The sequence below is a fragment of the Saccharomyces cerevisiae genome, chromosome II, assembly GCF_000146045.2.
Source record: "Saccharomyces cerevisiae S288C chromosome II, complete sequence".
NCBI classification, from domain to species: Eukaryota; Fungi; Ascomycota; class Saccharomycetes; order Saccharomycetales; family Saccharomycetaceae; genus Saccharomyces; species Saccharomyces cerevisiae.
This window is the reverse complement of record NC_001134.8, coordinates 701,930-718,216: the sequence shown is the minus strand read 5'-3', so window position 1 is coordinate 718,216 and position 16,287 is coordinate 701,930. Positions and strand designations below refer to the sequence as shown.

The 16,287-nt window shown below is 39.4% G+C and overlaps 9 protein-coding genes across 9 annotated transcripts, besides 1 other annotated feature; 6 read left to right on the top strand and 3 right to left on the bottom strand.

The window, feature by feature from the left end:
• Positions 1-222: 222 nt before the first annotated feature.
• ARO4 (3-deoxy-7-phosphoheptulonate synthase ARO4) lies at positions 223-1,335 on the top strand (the record flags this gene model as incomplete). The annotated part of the gene is made up of 1 exon (NM_001178597.1): positions 223-1,335. The coding sequence occupies one exon, from the start codon at positions 223-225 to the stop codon at positions 1,333-1,335; it is 1,113 nt and encodes a 370-aa protein (NP_009808.1).
• A 416-nt stretch (positions 1,336-1,751) lies between these two features.
• Positions 1,752-3,410, top strand: HIS7 (imidazoleglycerol-phosphate synthase; the record flags this gene model as incomplete). Its single annotated transcript, NM_001178596.3, has 1 exon — positions 1,752-3,410. The coding sequence occupies one exon, from the start codon at positions 1,752-1,754 to the stop codon at positions 3,408-3,410; it is 1,659 nt and encodes a 552-aa protein (NP_009807.3).
• Positions 3,411-3,761: 351 nt separating this feature from the next.
• Positions 3,762-5,213, top strand: ENP1 (snoRNA-binding rRNA-processing protein ENP1; the record flags this gene model as incomplete). Its single annotated transcript, NM_001178595.3, has 1 exon — positions 3,762-5,213. The coding sequence occupies one exon, from the start codon at positions 3,762-3,764 to the stop codon at positions 5,211-5,213; it is 1,452 nt and encodes a 483-aa protein (NP_009806.3).
• A 249-nt stretch (positions 5,214-5,462) lies between these two features.
• Positions 5,463-6,626, bottom strand: RRT2 (diphthamide synthase; the record flags this gene model as incomplete). The annotated part of the gene is made up of 1 exon (NM_001178594.1): positions 5,463-6,626. The coding sequence occupies one exon, from the start codon at positions 6,624-6,626 to the stop codon at positions 5,463-5,465; it is 1,164 nt and encodes a 387-aa protein (NP_009805.1).
• A 51-nt stretch (positions 6,627-6,677) lies between these two features.
• ISW1 (chromatin-remodeling ATPase ISW1) lies at positions 6,678-10,067 on the top strand (the record flags this gene model as incomplete). The annotated part of the gene is made up of 1 exon (NM_001178593.1): positions 6,678-10,067. The coding sequence occupies one exon, from the start codon at positions 6,678-6,680 to the stop codon at positions 10,065-10,067; it is 3,390 nt and encodes a 1,129-aa protein (NP_009804.1).
• Positions 10,068-10,200: 133 nt separating this feature from the next.
• GPX2 (glutathione peroxidase GPX2) lies at positions 10,201-10,689 on the bottom strand (the record flags this gene model as incomplete). Its single annotated transcript, NM_001178592.3, has 1 exon — positions 10,201-10,689. The coding sequence occupies one exon, from the start codon at positions 10,687-10,689 to the stop codon at positions 10,201-10,203; it is 489 nt and encodes a 162-aa protein (NP_009803.3).
• A 734-nt stretch (positions 10,690-11,423) lies between these two features.
• On the top strand, positions 11,424-12,770 carry ALG7 (UDP-N-acetylglucosamine--dolichyl-phosphate N-acetylglucosaminephosphotransferase; the record flags this gene model as incomplete). Its single annotated transcript, NM_001178591.3, has 1 exon — positions 11,424-12,770. The coding sequence occupies one exon, from the start codon at positions 11,424-11,426 to the stop codon at positions 12,768-12,770; it is 1,347 nt and encodes a 448-aa protein (NP_009802.3).
• Positions 12,771-12,830: 60 nt separating this feature from the next.
• Positions 12,831-13,547, bottom strand: YBR242W (5'-deoxynucleotidase; the record flags this gene model as incomplete). The annotated part of the gene is made up of 1 exon (NM_001178590.1): positions 12,831-13,547. The coding sequence occupies one exon, from the start codon at positions 13,545-13,547 to the stop codon at positions 12,831-12,833; it is 717 nt and encodes a 238-aa protein (NP_009801.1).
• Positions 13,548-13,650: 103 nt separating this feature from the next.
• Positions 13,651-13,921: an origin of replication (ARS222; Autonomously Replicating Sequence).
• Positions 13,922-14,161: 240 nt separating this feature from the next.
• Positions 14,162-15,628, top strand: VVS1 (Vvs1p; the record flags this gene model as incomplete). Its single annotated transcript, NM_001178589.1, has 1 exon — positions 14,162-15,628. One exon carries the CDS (start codon positions 14,162-14,164, stop codon positions 15,626-15,628), a length of 1,467 nt encoding a protein of 488 aa, NP_009800.1.
• Positions 15,629-16,287: the final 659 nt, after the last annotated feature.

The window sequence follows — 16,287 nt, the reverse complement described above, 5'->3', positions numbered from 1 at the left end:
CGAATCCAATCAATGTTTAATTTCATATTAATACAGAAACTTTTTCTCATACTTTCTTCTTCTTTTCATTGGTATATTATCTATATATCGTGTTAATTCCTCTTTCGTCATTTTTAGCATCGTTATAAGAGTAATTAAGAATAACTAGAAGAGTCTCTCTTTATATTCGTTTATTTTATATATTTAACCGCTAAATTTAGTAAACAAAAGAATCTATCAGAAATGAGTGAATCTCCAATGTTCGCTGCCAACGGCATGCCAAAGGTAAATCAAGGTGCTGAAGAAGATGTCAGAATTTTAGGTTACGACCCATTAGCTTCTCCAGCTCTCCTTCAAGTGCAAATCCCAGCCACACCAACTTCTTTGGAAACTGCCAAGAGAGGTAGAAGAGAAGCTATAGATATTATTACCGGTAAAGACGACAGAGTTCTTGTCATTGTCGGTCCTTGTTCCATCCATGATCTAGAAGCCGCTCAAGAATACGCTTTGAGATTAAAGAAATTGTCAGATGAATTAAAAGGTGATTTATCCATCATTATGAGAGCATACTTGGAGAAGCCAAGAACAACCGTCGGCTGGAAAGGTCTAATTAATGACCCTGATGTTAACAACACTTTCAACATCAACAAGGGTTTGCAATCCGCTAGACAATTGTTTGTCAACTTGACAAATATCGGTTTGCCAATTGGTTCTGAAATGCTTGATACCATTTCTCCTCAATACTTGGCTGATTTGGTCTCCTTCGGTGCCATTGGTGCCAGAACCACCGAATCTCAACTGCACAGAGAATTGGCCTCCGGTTTGTCTTTCCCAGTTGGTTTCAAGAACGGTACCGATGGTACCTTAAATGTTGCTGTGGATGCTTGTCAAGCCGCTGCTCATTCTCACCATTTCATGGGTGTTACTAAGCATGGTGTTGCTGCTATCACCACTACTAAGGGTAACGAACACTGCTTCGTTATTCTAAGAGGTGGTAAAAAGGGTACCAACTACGACGCTAAGTCCGTTGCAGAAGCTAAGGCTCAATTGCCTGCCGGTTCCAACGGTCTAATGATTGACTACTCTCACGGTAACTCCAATAAGGATTTCAGAAACCAACCAAAGGTCAATGACGTTGTTTGTGAGCAAATCGCTAACGGTGAAAACGCCATTACCGGTGTCATGATTGAATCAAACATCAACGAAGGTAACCAAGGCATCCCAGCCGAAGGTAAAGCCGGCTTGAAATATGGTGTTTCCATCACTGATGCTTGTATAGGTTGGGAAACTACTGAAGACGTCTTGAGGAAATTGGCTGCTGCTGTCAGACAAAGAAGAGAAGTTAACAAGAAATAGATGTTTTTTTAATGATATATGTAACGTACATTCTTTCCTCTACCACTGCCAATTCGGTATTATTTAATTGTGTTTAGCGCTATTTACTAATTAACTAGAAACTCAATTTTTAAAGGCAAAGCTCGCTGACCTTTCACTGATTTCGTGGATGTTATACTATCAGTTACTCTTCTGCAAAAAAAAATTGAGTCATATCGTAGCTTTGGGATTATTTTTCTCTCTCTCCACGGCTAATTAGGTGATCATGAAAAAATGAAAAATTCATGAGAAAAGAGTCAGACATCGAAACATACATAAGTTGATATTCCTTTGATATCGACGACTACTCAATCAGGTTTTAAAAGAAAAGAGGCAGCTATTGAAGTAGCAGTATCCAGTTTAGGTTTTTTAATTATTTACAAGTAAAGAAAAAGAGAATGCCGGTCGTTCACGTGATTGACGTTGAAAGTGGTAACCTACAGTCACTAACCAATGCAATTGAGCATTTAGGTTACGAAGTACAACTGGTGAAATCACCAAAGGATTTTAACATATCAGGCACGTCAAGATTGATTTTGCCTGGTGTCGGAAATTATGGCCATTTCGTCGACAATTTATTTAATAGAGGATTCGAAAAGCCGATAAGAGAATACATTGAATCTGGAAAACCAATAATGGGAATTTGCGTCGGGCTACAAGCGCTCTTTGCCGGTTCCGTGGAAAGCCCTAAGAGTACGGGTCTGAACTACATTGATTTTAAGTTGTCCAGGTTCGATGATTCAGAAAAGCCAGTACCAGAAATAGGTTGGAATTCTTGCATTCCCTCGGAAAACCTATTCTTTGGATTGGATCCATACAAGAGGTACTATTTCGTCCATTCTTTTGCTGCCATTCTGAATTCAGAAAAGAAAAAAAACCTAGAAAATGACGGTTGGAAAATTGCAAAAGCTAAGTACGGTTCAGAGGAATTTATTGCGGCAGTCAACAAGAATAATATATTCGCTACTCAGTTCCATCCTGAAAAATCAGGTAAAGCTGGTTTGAACGTCATTGAGAATTTTTTGAAGCAACAAAGTCCTCCGATTCCAAACTATAGTGCGGAAGAGAAGGAACTCTTAATGAATGACTATTCAAATTATGGTCTAACACGCAGAATTATTGCTTGTCTTGATGTACGTACTAATGACCAAGGTGATTTGGTGGTTACTAAAGGTGATCAATACGATGTACGTGAAAAAAGTGATGGTAAAGGTGTTAGAAACCTTGGTAAGCCTGTTCAGTTGGCACAGAAATATTACCAACAGGGTGCGGATGAAGTAACATTTTTGAATATAACTTCTTTTAGAGATTGTCCTTTGAAGGATACTCCGATGCTAGAGGTTCTGAAACAAGCCGCAAAGACAGTCTTTGTTCCATTGACAGTCGGTGGGGGGATCAAGGATATTGTCGATGTTGATGGAACCAAAATACCTGCTTTAGAAGTTGCAAGTCTATACTTCAGATCTGGTGCTGATAAAGTATCGATCGGTACGGATGCAGTCTATGCAGCCGAAAAATACTACGAGTTGGGTAACAGAGGAGATGGAACGTCACCAATAGAGACAATCTCGAAAGCATACGGTGCTCAGGCAGTTGTTATTTCTGTCGACCCTAAGAGAGTATATGTAAATTCACAAGCAGATACGAAGAACAAAGTCTTCGAGACAGAATATCCGGGCCCCAATGGAGAGAAATACTGCTGGTACCAATGTACAATCAAAGGTGGAAGAGAATCTAGAGACCTTGGTGTGTGGGAATTAACAAGGGCATGTGAAGCTCTAGGTGCTGGGGAGATTTTATTGAACTGCATAGACAAGGATGGCTCTAATTCTGGTTATGATCTGGAATTGATAGAACATGTTAAAGATGCGGTCAAGATTCCCGTCATTGCATCCAGTGGCGCCGGTGTACCCGAACATTTCGAAGAGGCCTTCCTAAAGACCCGCGCAGATGCTTGCTTGGGTGCAGGTATGTTCCACAGAGGTGAATTCACTGTTAACGATGTAAAGGAGTATTTACTAGAGCACGGATTAAAGGTTAGAATGGATGAAGAGTAATGTGGTTGGATATGTATACTTTATAATCTTGACTCAGTCTATATACGCAATAATGATAGATGTTAAATCAGACATTTCACAACACAAGAGGATGTACAGCTTGGAGAAATTGTACCAACTTATATGGTTGTATTATTGGTGGTGTCAGTAGGGGAAGAAATAGAACATATTTTTCCACTTTTTCATTTTTTTTTTTTAGCGAGGCATCGGAAATGAAAATTTTTAAAAATCGATGAGCTCCCACTTCTTCAACATTGACGAAAGGAAATATGCACTAAGTTGTTTTAAATCCAAGATTTGTCTCGTTTTAAGACTTACAGATAAAACAATATATTAGAAAGATTAACTATAATGGCCAGAGCATCCTCTACTAAAGCCAGAAAACAGAGGCATGATCCACTTTTAAAGGATTTAGATGCAGCTCAAGGTACCTTGAAAAAAATCAATAAAAAGAAGCTAGCGCAGAACGATGCTGCAAATCACGATGCTGCAAATGAGGAAGATGGATACATAGACTCCAAAGCATCAAGAAAAATTTTGCAGTTGGCCAAGGAACAACAGGATGAAATTGAAGGTGAGGAACTTGCTGAATCAGAAAGAAACAAGCAATTTGAAGCCAGATTCACCACCATGAGCTATGATGATGAAGACGAAGACGAAGACGAAGACGAAGAAGCTTTTGGAGAAGACATCTCCGATTTTGAACCCGAAGGTGATTATAAAGAAGAGGAAGAGATAGTTGAAATCGATGAAGAAGACGCAGCGATGTTTGAGCAATATTTCAAGAAATCAGATGATTTTAACTCTTTAAGTGGTAGCTATAATCTTGCAGACAAGATTATGGCCTCTATCCGAGAAAAGGAAAGTCAAGTTGAAGATATGCAAGATGATGAACCACTTGCTAATGAACAGAATACCTCAAGAGGCAATATTTCATCCGGTTTGAAGAGTGGAGAGGGTGTTGCACTTCCAGAGAAGGTCATCAAAGCATATACTACGGTAGGTAGTATTTTAAAAACTTGGACGCACGGTAAGTTGCCAAAGTTGTTCAAGGTTATCCCATCCTTAAGAAATTGGCAAGATGTCATTTATGTGACCAACCCGGAAGAATGGTCACCACACGTTGTTTACGAAGCAACGAAATTATTTGTATCCAACCTAACTGCTAAAGAATCTCAAAAATTTATTAACCTAATTTTACTTGAACGTTTCCGTGACAATATCGAGACCAGTGAAGACCACTCTTTAAACTATCATATATACCGTGCGGTGAAAAAATCGCTTTATAAACCAAGTGCCTTCTTCAAAGGTTTCCTATTCCCATTGGTTGAAACAGGGTGTAATGTACGTGAAGCGACAATTGCAGGAAGTGTGCTTGCTAAAGTCTCTGTTCCGGCTTTACATTCTTCAGCTGCCTTGAGTTATCTTTTAAGGCTACCTTTCTCTCCACCTACAACTGTTTTTATCAAAATATTGCTCGATAAAAAATATGCTTTACCGTACCAGACGGTGGACGACTGCGTGTATTACTTTATGAGGTTTAGAATTTTGGATGACGGTAGTAATGGGGAAGATGCTACAAGAGTACTCCCAGTGATATGGCACAAGGCTTTCTTAACATTTGCACAACGTTACAAGAACGATATTACCCAGGATCAGAGAGATTTCTTGTTGGAAACTGTTCGTCAAAGAGGCCATAAAGATATCGGTCCTGAGATTAGAAGAGAACTATTGGCAGGAGCCAGCAGGGAGTTTGTTGATCCACAGGAAGCTAATGATGATTTAATGATTGATGTCAATTGATGCTGTAATATCAATTTTTCATCAATTTTATATCGCTCGGTCTTTCCCCCTTTCAACAAAGCTTCTGAATCATGTATAATAAGTAGAAAATATAGAGTAAAAGATTATTGTTCAGGCAAGTTCCTTCCTATCAATTCTTTATGCATAATCTATCGAAATCATCAAAATATGGCCTATATATTAGCCTATATATTAGCCTATATATTAGCCTATATATTAGTCCATATATTGCAGACTGAATTTTTTTTTCTAAACTATCCATGTTTGCAAGGAATTATCATAAAATGAGCATGTTGCGATCAAAGAATTTGACCAGTCGCCACCGTAACACATCGAATCATGGCCCTTCTTCAGATAATGTTGAATTTGAAAATACTCATCGGAATTATCATTCATGGTCACCACCTTGGCACCATTGTACATGCAACAAACTAAAAGCCGATCGGAGCCGTTGTGGTGAGATTGTTCCTGATCAATGGGGGATTCAACAAATCTCCAAACACCGCCACCAAGATCACACGCCAATTTATTAACTGTGGGGACATTTGCACCAGGAAATATGGACTCACCCATCATCCTTAAATCCAGAGAACGAATGTTATCATCATAGGATCCAGTTATTATGGACGTGGGTTTATTATTTCGAAAGTTAGGTTGACTACACTTAATGCTAACAACACCAGCATCATGAATACGATTATTACTCCAAATGAATTCTTTGGAACGTAAGTCGTGGGCCATAATTCTCGAATCATCACCTCCTGTAAATACAACGTCTTGAAAAGGCTGTAGAGATCCAAATTCCGCAGTCCAACACTCGAGTTCATGGGGTTTCAAAAATTGTCCCGATTCAACATGAATGACTTTTTCGGTTGCACCTTGAACTTCGTAATCTATTTTATCTAGTTTTGAGTAAGCCTGCGCGATTGCTGATGCCGTGAACTGTACAGATAGTGTTCTTATATCAATGGTAGCTGCTTCGCCTGCCGTATTTGTTACAAGTAATTTCTTACAATCAAGTGGGGAAAAATGGCACGAGGCAATGAGAACATCTTTTTCAAAGAGTTGTAGATTTGCAATTGCATGAATATCTAGTTCGTTTGATTGGAAATCATCCTTATCTGTGCACCGTATCCTCCATAGCATGATATTACCTGTCGAATGGGCCGTGCATATCAATGTATCATCAAAGGGGGATAACTTCAAATCTAGGATTGCGCCATACGTATTATTCGAACATAAAAGTTTGAGGTCCATTGTGAAGACATCCAGTGAGCCTGACCTGTATCCAGTTGACTTATCTAAATCATACGTCCCAACAAGGATGATCTTATTCCTGAATATTCTCAAACAACACGGCGGTAGTTTTGTTTTCACTGCATTTAGTACATCTGATTCTTGAATAGAGTCCATATGTATAGCTATGCAAAAACCAGCTAGAGGTGGATGTAGAAATACCCTATTATGGCCTATATGTTAGCTATTGCAAATTTTCACTTTTTCAAGTTCTATACTAGAATGAGAAAAAAACACGAAAACAATTCTTGCAATGAAAAGGACAAAGATGAGAACCTATTCAAAATTATTCTCGCCATATTTTTGCAAGAAAAAAAAAAATACGATTGTATTTCATCTGGTTCAATTATGACTGCTTCAGAAGAGTACTTGGAGAATTTAAAACCGTTCCAGGTCGGTCTCCCTCCACATGATCCTGAATCGAATAAAAAACGTTACCTGCTGAAGGATGCTAATGGTAAAAAGTTTGATCTGGAAGGCACTACAAAAAGATTTGAACATCTGCTATCCTTGAGTGGTTTATTCAAGCATTTTATTGAAAGTAAAGCCGCTAAAGATCCCAAATTCAGGCAGGTCTTAGATGTATTAGAAGAAAATAAAGCAAATGGCAAAGGCAAAGGCAAACACCAAGATGTTCGTAGACGAAAGACTGAACACGAAGAAGATGCGGAATTATTGAAAGAAGAAGACTCGGATGATGATGAGAGCATTGAATTCCAATTCAGAGAATCACCTGCTTACGTTAATGGTCAATTGAGACCTTATCAAATCCAAGGTGTCAACTGGTTGGTGTCTCTGCATAAGAACAAAATAGCGGGTATCCTTGCTGATGAAATGGGTTTAGGTAAGACCCTGCAAACTATTTCATTTCTGGGATATCTTAGGTACATTGAAAAAATTCCAGGTCCATTTTTAGTCATTGCGCCTAAGTCTACCTTAAATAATTGGCTGAGAGAAATAAATAGATGGACGCCAGACGTAAACGCCTTTATTTTGCAAGGAGATAAAGAAGAAAGAGCTGAACTGATCCAAAAAAAACTTTTAGGTTGTGACTTTGATGTTGTGATTGCTTCTTATGAAATTATTATAAGAGAAAAGTCGCCCCTTAAGAAGATTAACTGGGAGTATATTATCATTGATGAGGCTCACAGAATCAAGAATGAAGAGTCAATGCTTTCGCAAGTCTTAAGGGAATTTACCTCACGTAATAGGCTGTTGATTACTGGTACTCCTTTGCAAAACAATTTGCATGAACTATGGGCGTTATTAAATTTTTTGTTACCAGATATCTTTTCCGATGCACAAGATTTCGACGATTGGTTTTCTTCTGAAAGCACAGAGGAAGATCAGGATAAAATTGTCAAGCAACTCCACACTGTTTTACAGCCTTTTCTACTACGTCGTATCAAAAGCGATGTGGAAACATCCTTACTGCCTAAAAAGGAACTGAATTTATATGTCGGTATGTCTAGCATGCAGAAGAAATGGTACAAAAAGATTTTGGAAAAGGATCTGGACGCTGTGAACGGGTCTAATGGCAGCAAGGAATCCAAAACAAGACTTTTAAATATCATGATGCAACTTAGAAAATGTTGTAATCATCCATATTTATTCGATGGTGCTGAGCCAGGTCCACCGTACACTACGGATGAGCACTTGGTTTATAACGCTGCCAAACTTCAAGTTTTGGATAAGTTATTGAAGAAATTGAAGGAAGAAGGTTCTAGAGTTCTGATTTTCAGTCAAATGTCAAGATTATTGGATATTCTCGAGGATTATTGCTACTTCAGAAACTATGAATATTGCAGGATCGACGGTTCCACCGCTCACGAAGATAGAATTCAAGCCATTGATGATTATAATGCTCCTGATTCTAAGAAGTTTGTTTTCTTATTAACGACACGTGCAGGTGGGTTAGGTATCAATTTAACGTCAGCAGATGTCGTTGTCTTGTATGATTCAGATTGGAACCCACAAGCAGATTTACAAGCAATGGATAGAGCGCATCGTATTGGTCAGAAGAAGCAGGTCAAGGTATTCCGTTTGGTCACAGATAACTCCGTGGAAGAGAAAATTTTAGAAAGGGCTACCCAGAAGTTAAGATTAGATCAATTAGTTATCCAGCAAAACAGGACTTCTTTGAAAAAGAAGGAAAATAAAGCAGATTCCAAAGATGCTTTATTATCCATGATTCAACATGGTGCCGCCGATGTATTCAAAAGTGGTACATCTACCGGTTCAGCTGGTACGCCGGAACCTGGTTCAGGAGAAAAAGGAGATGATATTGATCTGGACGAACTTTTACTGAAATCAGAAAACAAAACTAAGTCATTAAATGCAAAATATGAAACTTTAGGTCTTGATGATTTGCAAAAATTCAACCAAGATTCGGCCTATGAATGGAATGGTCAAGATTTCAAGAAGAAAATACAAAGGGATATTATAAGTCCGCTACTGCTCAACCCCACCAAACGTGAACGTAAGGAAAATTACTCTATTGATAATTATTATAAAGATGTTTTGAATACAGGAAGGTCCTCGACCCCATCACACCCCAGAATGCCTAAGCCTCATGTCTTCCATTCCCATCAATTACAACCTCCCCAATTGAAAGTCCTGTACGAAAAGGAAAGAATGTGGACGGCGAAGAAGACTGGTTATGTACCGACCATGGATGACGTAAAAGCAGCATATGGCGATATTTCAGATGAAGAAGAAAAGAAACAAAAATTGGAATTGTTAAAATTGTCGGTTAACAACTCGCAACCATTAACTGAAGAGGAAGAAAAGATGAAGGCTGATTGGGAGTCTGAAGGATTTACAAATTGGAATAAATTAGAATTTAGAAAATTCATCACGGTATCTGGTAAATACGGTAGGAACTCCATTCAAGCCATTGCGAGAGAATTGGCCCCTGGCAAAACACTAGAGGAAGTTCGCGCATATGCTAAGGCCTTCTGGTCTAACATTGAAAGAATTGAAGATTATGAGAAATATCTGAAAATAATTGAGAATGAAGAAGAGAAGATCAAGCGTGTCAAAATGCAACAAGAGGCTTTACGTCGGAAGTTGTCTGAGTATAAGAATCCATTCTTCGATTTGAAATTAAAACATCCTCCTTCTTCTAACAACAAAAGGACGTACTCTGAAGAAGAAGATCGTTTTATCCTTCTCATGTTATTCAAGTATGGCTTGGATAGAGATGACGTATACGAATTAGTGCGTGATGAAATTAGAGATTGTCCCCTATTCGAATTAGACTTTTACTTCAGAAGCAGGACACCTGTAGAGCTAGCCAGAAGAGGAAATACATTACTGCAATGCTTGGAAAAGGAATTTAACGCAGGGATTGTATTGGATGACGCCACTAAAGATAGAATGAAGAAAGAAGATGAAAATGGTAAAAGGATAAGGGAAGAATTTGCAGATCAGACCGCTAATGAGAAGGAGAACGTTGATGGAGTAGAGAGCAAAAAAGCGAAGATTGAGGATACGTCGAATGTTGGAACTGAACAGTTGGTAGCAGAGAAAATTCCGGAAAACGAAACCACTCATTAAACCTTCTTTTTTTATATTTCGATTTTTTTTAATATATCCTACACCATGCTTCTGAAGAAAAATATATAATCATACTAATCTATAAATGTATTATTTATTGTTCCGGATAATTGCTTGATTATAGACAAAGATATCATTTACTTAACAGGCTTTGGATTTCTTGGTCCAAGGACGATGGTTTTGTTAAGGAGGAAAATCTTTGGACAACCTTACCATTGGAATCAACTAAGAACTTTTCAAAATTCCATTTGATACCCTTGAAACCTAGTAAACCTGCTTTTTGGCTTTTCAAATAATTATAGACAGAGTCAGCATTACTTCCGTTAACATCAATCTTCTTCATAATTGGGAATGTAACGCCATAATTCAACTGGCAAAATTCCGTAATTTGTTCATCAGAGCCCGGTTCCTGCTTCCCGAACTGATTACATGGGAACCCCAAAATAACAAACCCCTTATCTTGATATTTTTTGTATAGTTCTTCCAATTCTTTATACTGCGGCGTGAAGCCGCACTTGGAGGCAACATTAACTATGAGAACTACTTTGCCTTTCAGTTGGTCAAACTTAAAAGATTCGCCTTTCTTGTCCTTGCATTCTAAATCATAAAAAGATGTGGTCATTTTGAATTATTACTTTTTGTTGCTAATTGTATTCTTGTCAAGGTCAGCCATGCAGGGAAATGCAAGTTCTCTGCGCTACATCACATATTAGCAAATAGTAGTTCTTTATATATCAAAACAATAACAAAAGTACCTGCACATTTTTTAAAGCAGGCTGGCTTAGGGGCTTTGCACTAATACGGAGACAATGGAACTAATGCCTTTCACGATATGTGTGGCAGATATTGTGGTTTTAAACTCTTTGTCATCGGAATTACTAATTGTCTAGATATGGCCGGCCGAGTAGCCTCTAAAAAATATTAAACAGTTGAAAGTAAAATTGCTTGGAAAACACTACTGAGTCGTTGGTCATTTCAAGAGACTGCATCTATCAAAAATAGTCAAGATTTGTGTACATGTTCGTCGTACATTTAGTAAGTAACGTCCGTATTTTCCTTTTTTTAGCGGATGATGAGTAAAAAATTTCTTGTGGATTTATATGTTACGAATACAAACACAGAGGTTGATGCATGAATTTTTTCTAGCTACTACCATGTGTTTAATACAATAATAGTACAGGTTTCCTTCATCTCCTGTATATGGCCCTTTCCTTTTATATTGCCTCAATCTCGAAAAATGCTTTACTAAACAGCGCGAAAATTAAATTGTTAACATGTGTATATAACTGTGAAATATGTAAATAAAAACTTTATCAAGTAGAGCAAGGCGGAGAACGGTAACAAAAAGTAGACTATATGTTGCGACTTTTTTCACTGGCACTTATCACATGCTTAATCTACTATTCCAAAAATCAGGGCCCATCTGCTCTTGTTGCGGCCGTGGGATTTGGTATAGCAGGCTATTTAGCTACAGATATGTTGATTCCACGTGTGGGCAAATCCTTCATCAAAATAGGCCTATTCGGTAAGGACTTGAGTAAACCTGGCCGTCCGGTGCTTCCAGAAACAATAGGTGCTATCCCTGCTGCAGTTTATTTATTTGTAATGTTCATTTACATTCCCTTCATTTTCTACAAGTATATGGTCATAACCACTTCAGGTGGGGGCCATCGCGATGTCTCAGTGGTTGAAGATAACGGTATGAATTCTAATATTTTTCCTCATGATAAACTATCTGAATATTTGAGCGCTATCCTATGCTTGGAAAGTACGGTCCTCTTGGGTATCGCTGATGATTTATTTGATTTACGTTGGAGACATAAGTTTTTCTTGCCTGCCATTGCAGCCATCCCACTGCTAATGGTTTATTATGTGGATTTTGGAGTTACGCATGTACTTATTCCCGGATTCATGGAACGCTGGTTGAAAAAGACTAGTGTTGATTTGGGGCTGTGGTATTATGTTTATATGGCATCGATGGCAATTTTTTGCCCCAACTCCATCAACATCCTGGCAGGTGTTAATGGTTTAGAGGTTGGCCAATGTATAGTGTTGGCCATCTTAGCGCTATTGAACGATTTGCTGTACTTCTCGATGGGGCCATTAGCCACAAGAGACTCCCATAGGTTTTCCGCTGTTTTGATTATCCCATTTTTGGGTGTATCCTTGGCGCTATGGAAATGGAATCGTTGGCCCGCCACAGTGTTTGTGGGAGATACATATTGTTATTTCGCTGGAATGGTATTCGCAGTCGTTGGTATACTGGGTCATTTTTCAAAGACGATGCTTTTGCTATTCATTCCTCAAATCGTTAATTTTATTTATTCATGTCCTCAGCTATTCAAATTGGTCCCCTGCCCGAGACATAGGTTACCTAAATTTAATGAAAAAGACGGTTTAATGTATCCATCAAGAGCAAACTTAAAAGAAGAACCGCCAAAGAGCATTTTTAAACCGATCTTGAAGTTACTATACTGTCTCCATTTGATTGACCTGGAATTTGATGAAAATAATGAGATTATTAGCACCTCTAATATGACGTTAATAAACTTGACATTAGTATGGTTTGGCCCTATGAGGGAAGACAAATTGTGCAATACAATCTTGAAGTTGCAATTCTGCATTGGAATTTTGGCTTTACTTGGAAGACACGCTATAGGCGCTATCATCTTTGGCCACGACAACCTATGGACAGTACGTTGAAGATTATGTATTGGTAGTTACTTTGTACTTTTATGACGCAAAAGTTGGTATTTATGATAATTATTTAGTTATCGATTGAGTCAAATCGGCGAAGTATTTTTGGCGCTGCACGACAAGGTCACTTGTCCAGCCCTTTACTTCGTCTGTTTTTATGCTAGCTACAGCCCCAAAGAAATCATCGAAGTTTTTCGTTCCTTTGTATTCCCTCTCGTACTCAAAACATTGTACAAGCATTTCATATTTATCGATATCTTTCACGTATCTAGCTTCCAATGAGGTGACATTTTCATAAGCCAACCAATCGTCCATAATTTCCTTTGCCGCGATCTCATTGTATGGCTTGATCAGAGCATTACATAGATATTTTATGGTTTCCCATTCCCGACGATGCTTTTCTTCCTTCCCAATAGGGTCAACTGGAGTAATATCGCCAACTAAAGATTCGGCGATATCGTGCACCAATGCGATCCGGACACATTTATCGCGGTTAACCCGCGAATCCTTGATCAGCATGGTGATTATGCTCAATCTGTACATGTGATCTGATATGCTTTCACATTCTTTAATACCGAGGTCAAGATAACCGGTTCTTCTCTGAATTTTTAATTGCTGTACCACGTTCAAAAACGCCAGGATATAGTTTGGATGGGGTTTAGAGAGCTCATTTTTAACATATTGGGGTACTTGGCTTTCAGGCTTCCATTCAGTTGTTAAACGTGTCTTTCCTGCCTCAACAGAACCAGAGCATGATTTCTTATTTGTGATCGTTGCTGTCATATTTTTTTTATGTAGGCTTTCTTTGACAATTGTTTTTTATGAGAATAAAAATAGTGCAGAAGGTTTATTAGAAATGGAAAAGGTTTGCTCCTGCGAAAAAAACCATTCAGTGGGTATTTTCAGGCTTTATAATGACCAATGGACAGAGTAAAACAGTCTAATTATGATAAAACCATATTTATAGATTAAGACTTTTCTTTTATACGTTTCAGTAATGTTTTTTTTTTTTTTAATAAACGAAATAAATTTTTAACATCAGGACCGAAAAAATGCGATGAGCTTTTAGATCGACGAAAAGTGTAAATGATTTACCTAAATATATATATATGTTAGCGAAAAAAGCTTAGCTTCTGGGCACAGTGCTCGGTACACTTTTGGTAGAGCTGTAACGAGCAATGATACGCGGTCTGTAAAACGAACTTGCTTGTGTAGTCATACGTCGTAGGCGTAATGTAAGGTTGTCCGAGAAAAGATGGGAAGTGTGAGGGATGAAATGGATTTCCCTTAAAGTTGCTTCCTGATTAAGGGAATAACAGGAGAACAAAAGTTGCTGAATATCTTTCTCTCTTGGAACAACAACAAAACACAGAGACTAAGGCATAACAAACTAAGTCATGGCTGAAACTGAAAGACTAATGCCTAACGGTGGTTCCCGCGAAACAAAACCGTTAATTACGGGCCATTTAATCTTGGGCACGATAGTTGCTTGTTTGGGGTCGATCCAGTACGGATACCACATCGCAGAGTTGAATGCGCCTCAAGAATTCTTATCGTGCTCCAGATTTGAGGCACCAGACGAAAACATCTCATACGATGACACTTGGGTTGGGCAACACGGACTCAAGCAATGCATTGCGTTAACCGATTCTCAATACGGCGCAATTACGTCTATATTCAGCATAGGCGGACTGTTTGGGTCGTACTACGCCGGTAACTGGGCCAACCGATACGGAAGAAAGTACGTGAGCATGGGCGCCTCGGCCATGTGCATGGTTTCTTCTCTGCTGCTTTTCTTTTCCAACTCCTACTTGCAGTTGCTATTTGGCAGGTTCCTGGTAGGCATGTCCTGCGGCACCGCCATTGTGATCACACCCTTATTTATCAACGAGATTGCCCCCGTGGAGTGGAGAGGCGCTATGGGATCTATGAATCAGGTTTCTATCAATCTAGGTATCCTGCTGACCCAAACCTTGGCACTCAAGTACGCAGACTCCTATAACTGGAGGTGGCTTCTCTTTTCCGGATCCGTGATTGCGGTAGCGAATATTTTAGCTTGGCTCAAAGTGGACGAATCTCCAAGGTGGCTGGTGAGCCACGGATTCGTCTCGGAAGCTGAAACTGCTCTGTTCAAGTTGCGTCCAGGAACGTACCAACAAGCGAAGCAAGAAATTCAGGATTGGCAGCGTAGCCATGGGCACAACCGCGACCCGGAGTCAAGCGAAGAGACTCATTCAGGACCCACACTATGGCAATATGTTACCGATCCCTCATACAAGAAACCGCGCACAGTTATACTCGCCATCTTGTCGTGCCAGCAATTTTGCGGCATCAACTCTATTATCTTCTACGGTGTAAAAGTGATCGGCAAGATTCTACCGGACTACTCGATTCAGGTAAATTTTGCCATTTCCATCCTCAATGTCGTTGTCACTCTAGCAGCATCTGCGATCATCGACCACGTCGGGCGCCGTCCATTATTGCTTGCCTCGACTACGGTGATGACCGCCATGTCGCTGCTGATCAGTGTAGGTCTCACCTTGAGCGTATCCTTTTTACTGGTCACGGCCACTTTTGTCTATATTGCCGCATTCGCCATCGGTCTGGGACCCATCCCCTTCTTGATCATTGGTGAGCTATCCTACCCGCAGGATGCCGCTACAGCTCAAAGTTTTGGTACTGTGTGCAACTGGCTTGCCACCTTCATCGTCGGATACCTCTTCCCGATAGGCCACGGCCTCATGGGCGGCTACGTATTTGCGATCTTCGCCGCCATCGCTGCCATGTTTGCTACATATGTGTACAAGCGTGTACCCGAGACAAAGGGCAAGACTACATACAGCGAGGTTTGGGCTGGCTACTGATCTGTAGCCAGTCATATATACCTAAGCAACTATTTTTTACTTCTTTCTAGCTATTCATCTGTTTTTTATTTTCTTCTTCTTCTAGTAACGAACGGCTACATGAGTATATGCACTCATTTAGTTAGTATCTATGTATATGTACGGAACTAGGCAAACCAAATGGATTGCTGTTGTATGAGATCCGTGTGGCGGAAACCATGACTACCGCTTGTACTGCCGGGGCCAAAATAGCACACGCGCGTCATGAGTCGCTCACGGGCGAGCGTCTATCTGCATATTTTCCTGAGCCCAATATTCGGTTCTGCGTCTTAGCGGCATAAATGCATCCGGCAGGACTGCCGAGAAAAGGAATATACAATGGCAGCCCTCTTGGCGCATTTGATGTATGCGGATTTCCAACCAATCTGCGAATGCATCCGTGCCAAAATGAAACGGCATTTAGCTTGAAAGAGTCGGAATTCCTGCATCAGATGGGTACCATTTTACCACAGTCTTTTGACTCACGCAGAGTACTCGCGTGCAATTGCTTGCAGGTATAATATATACATATATATATATATATATATATATATATATATATATGTACAATTTGTATGACAAGTGGGTGCACCTTTCTCGGTCGGAATTATATGGGGAACTAATACTACGGGTTAGAGCTA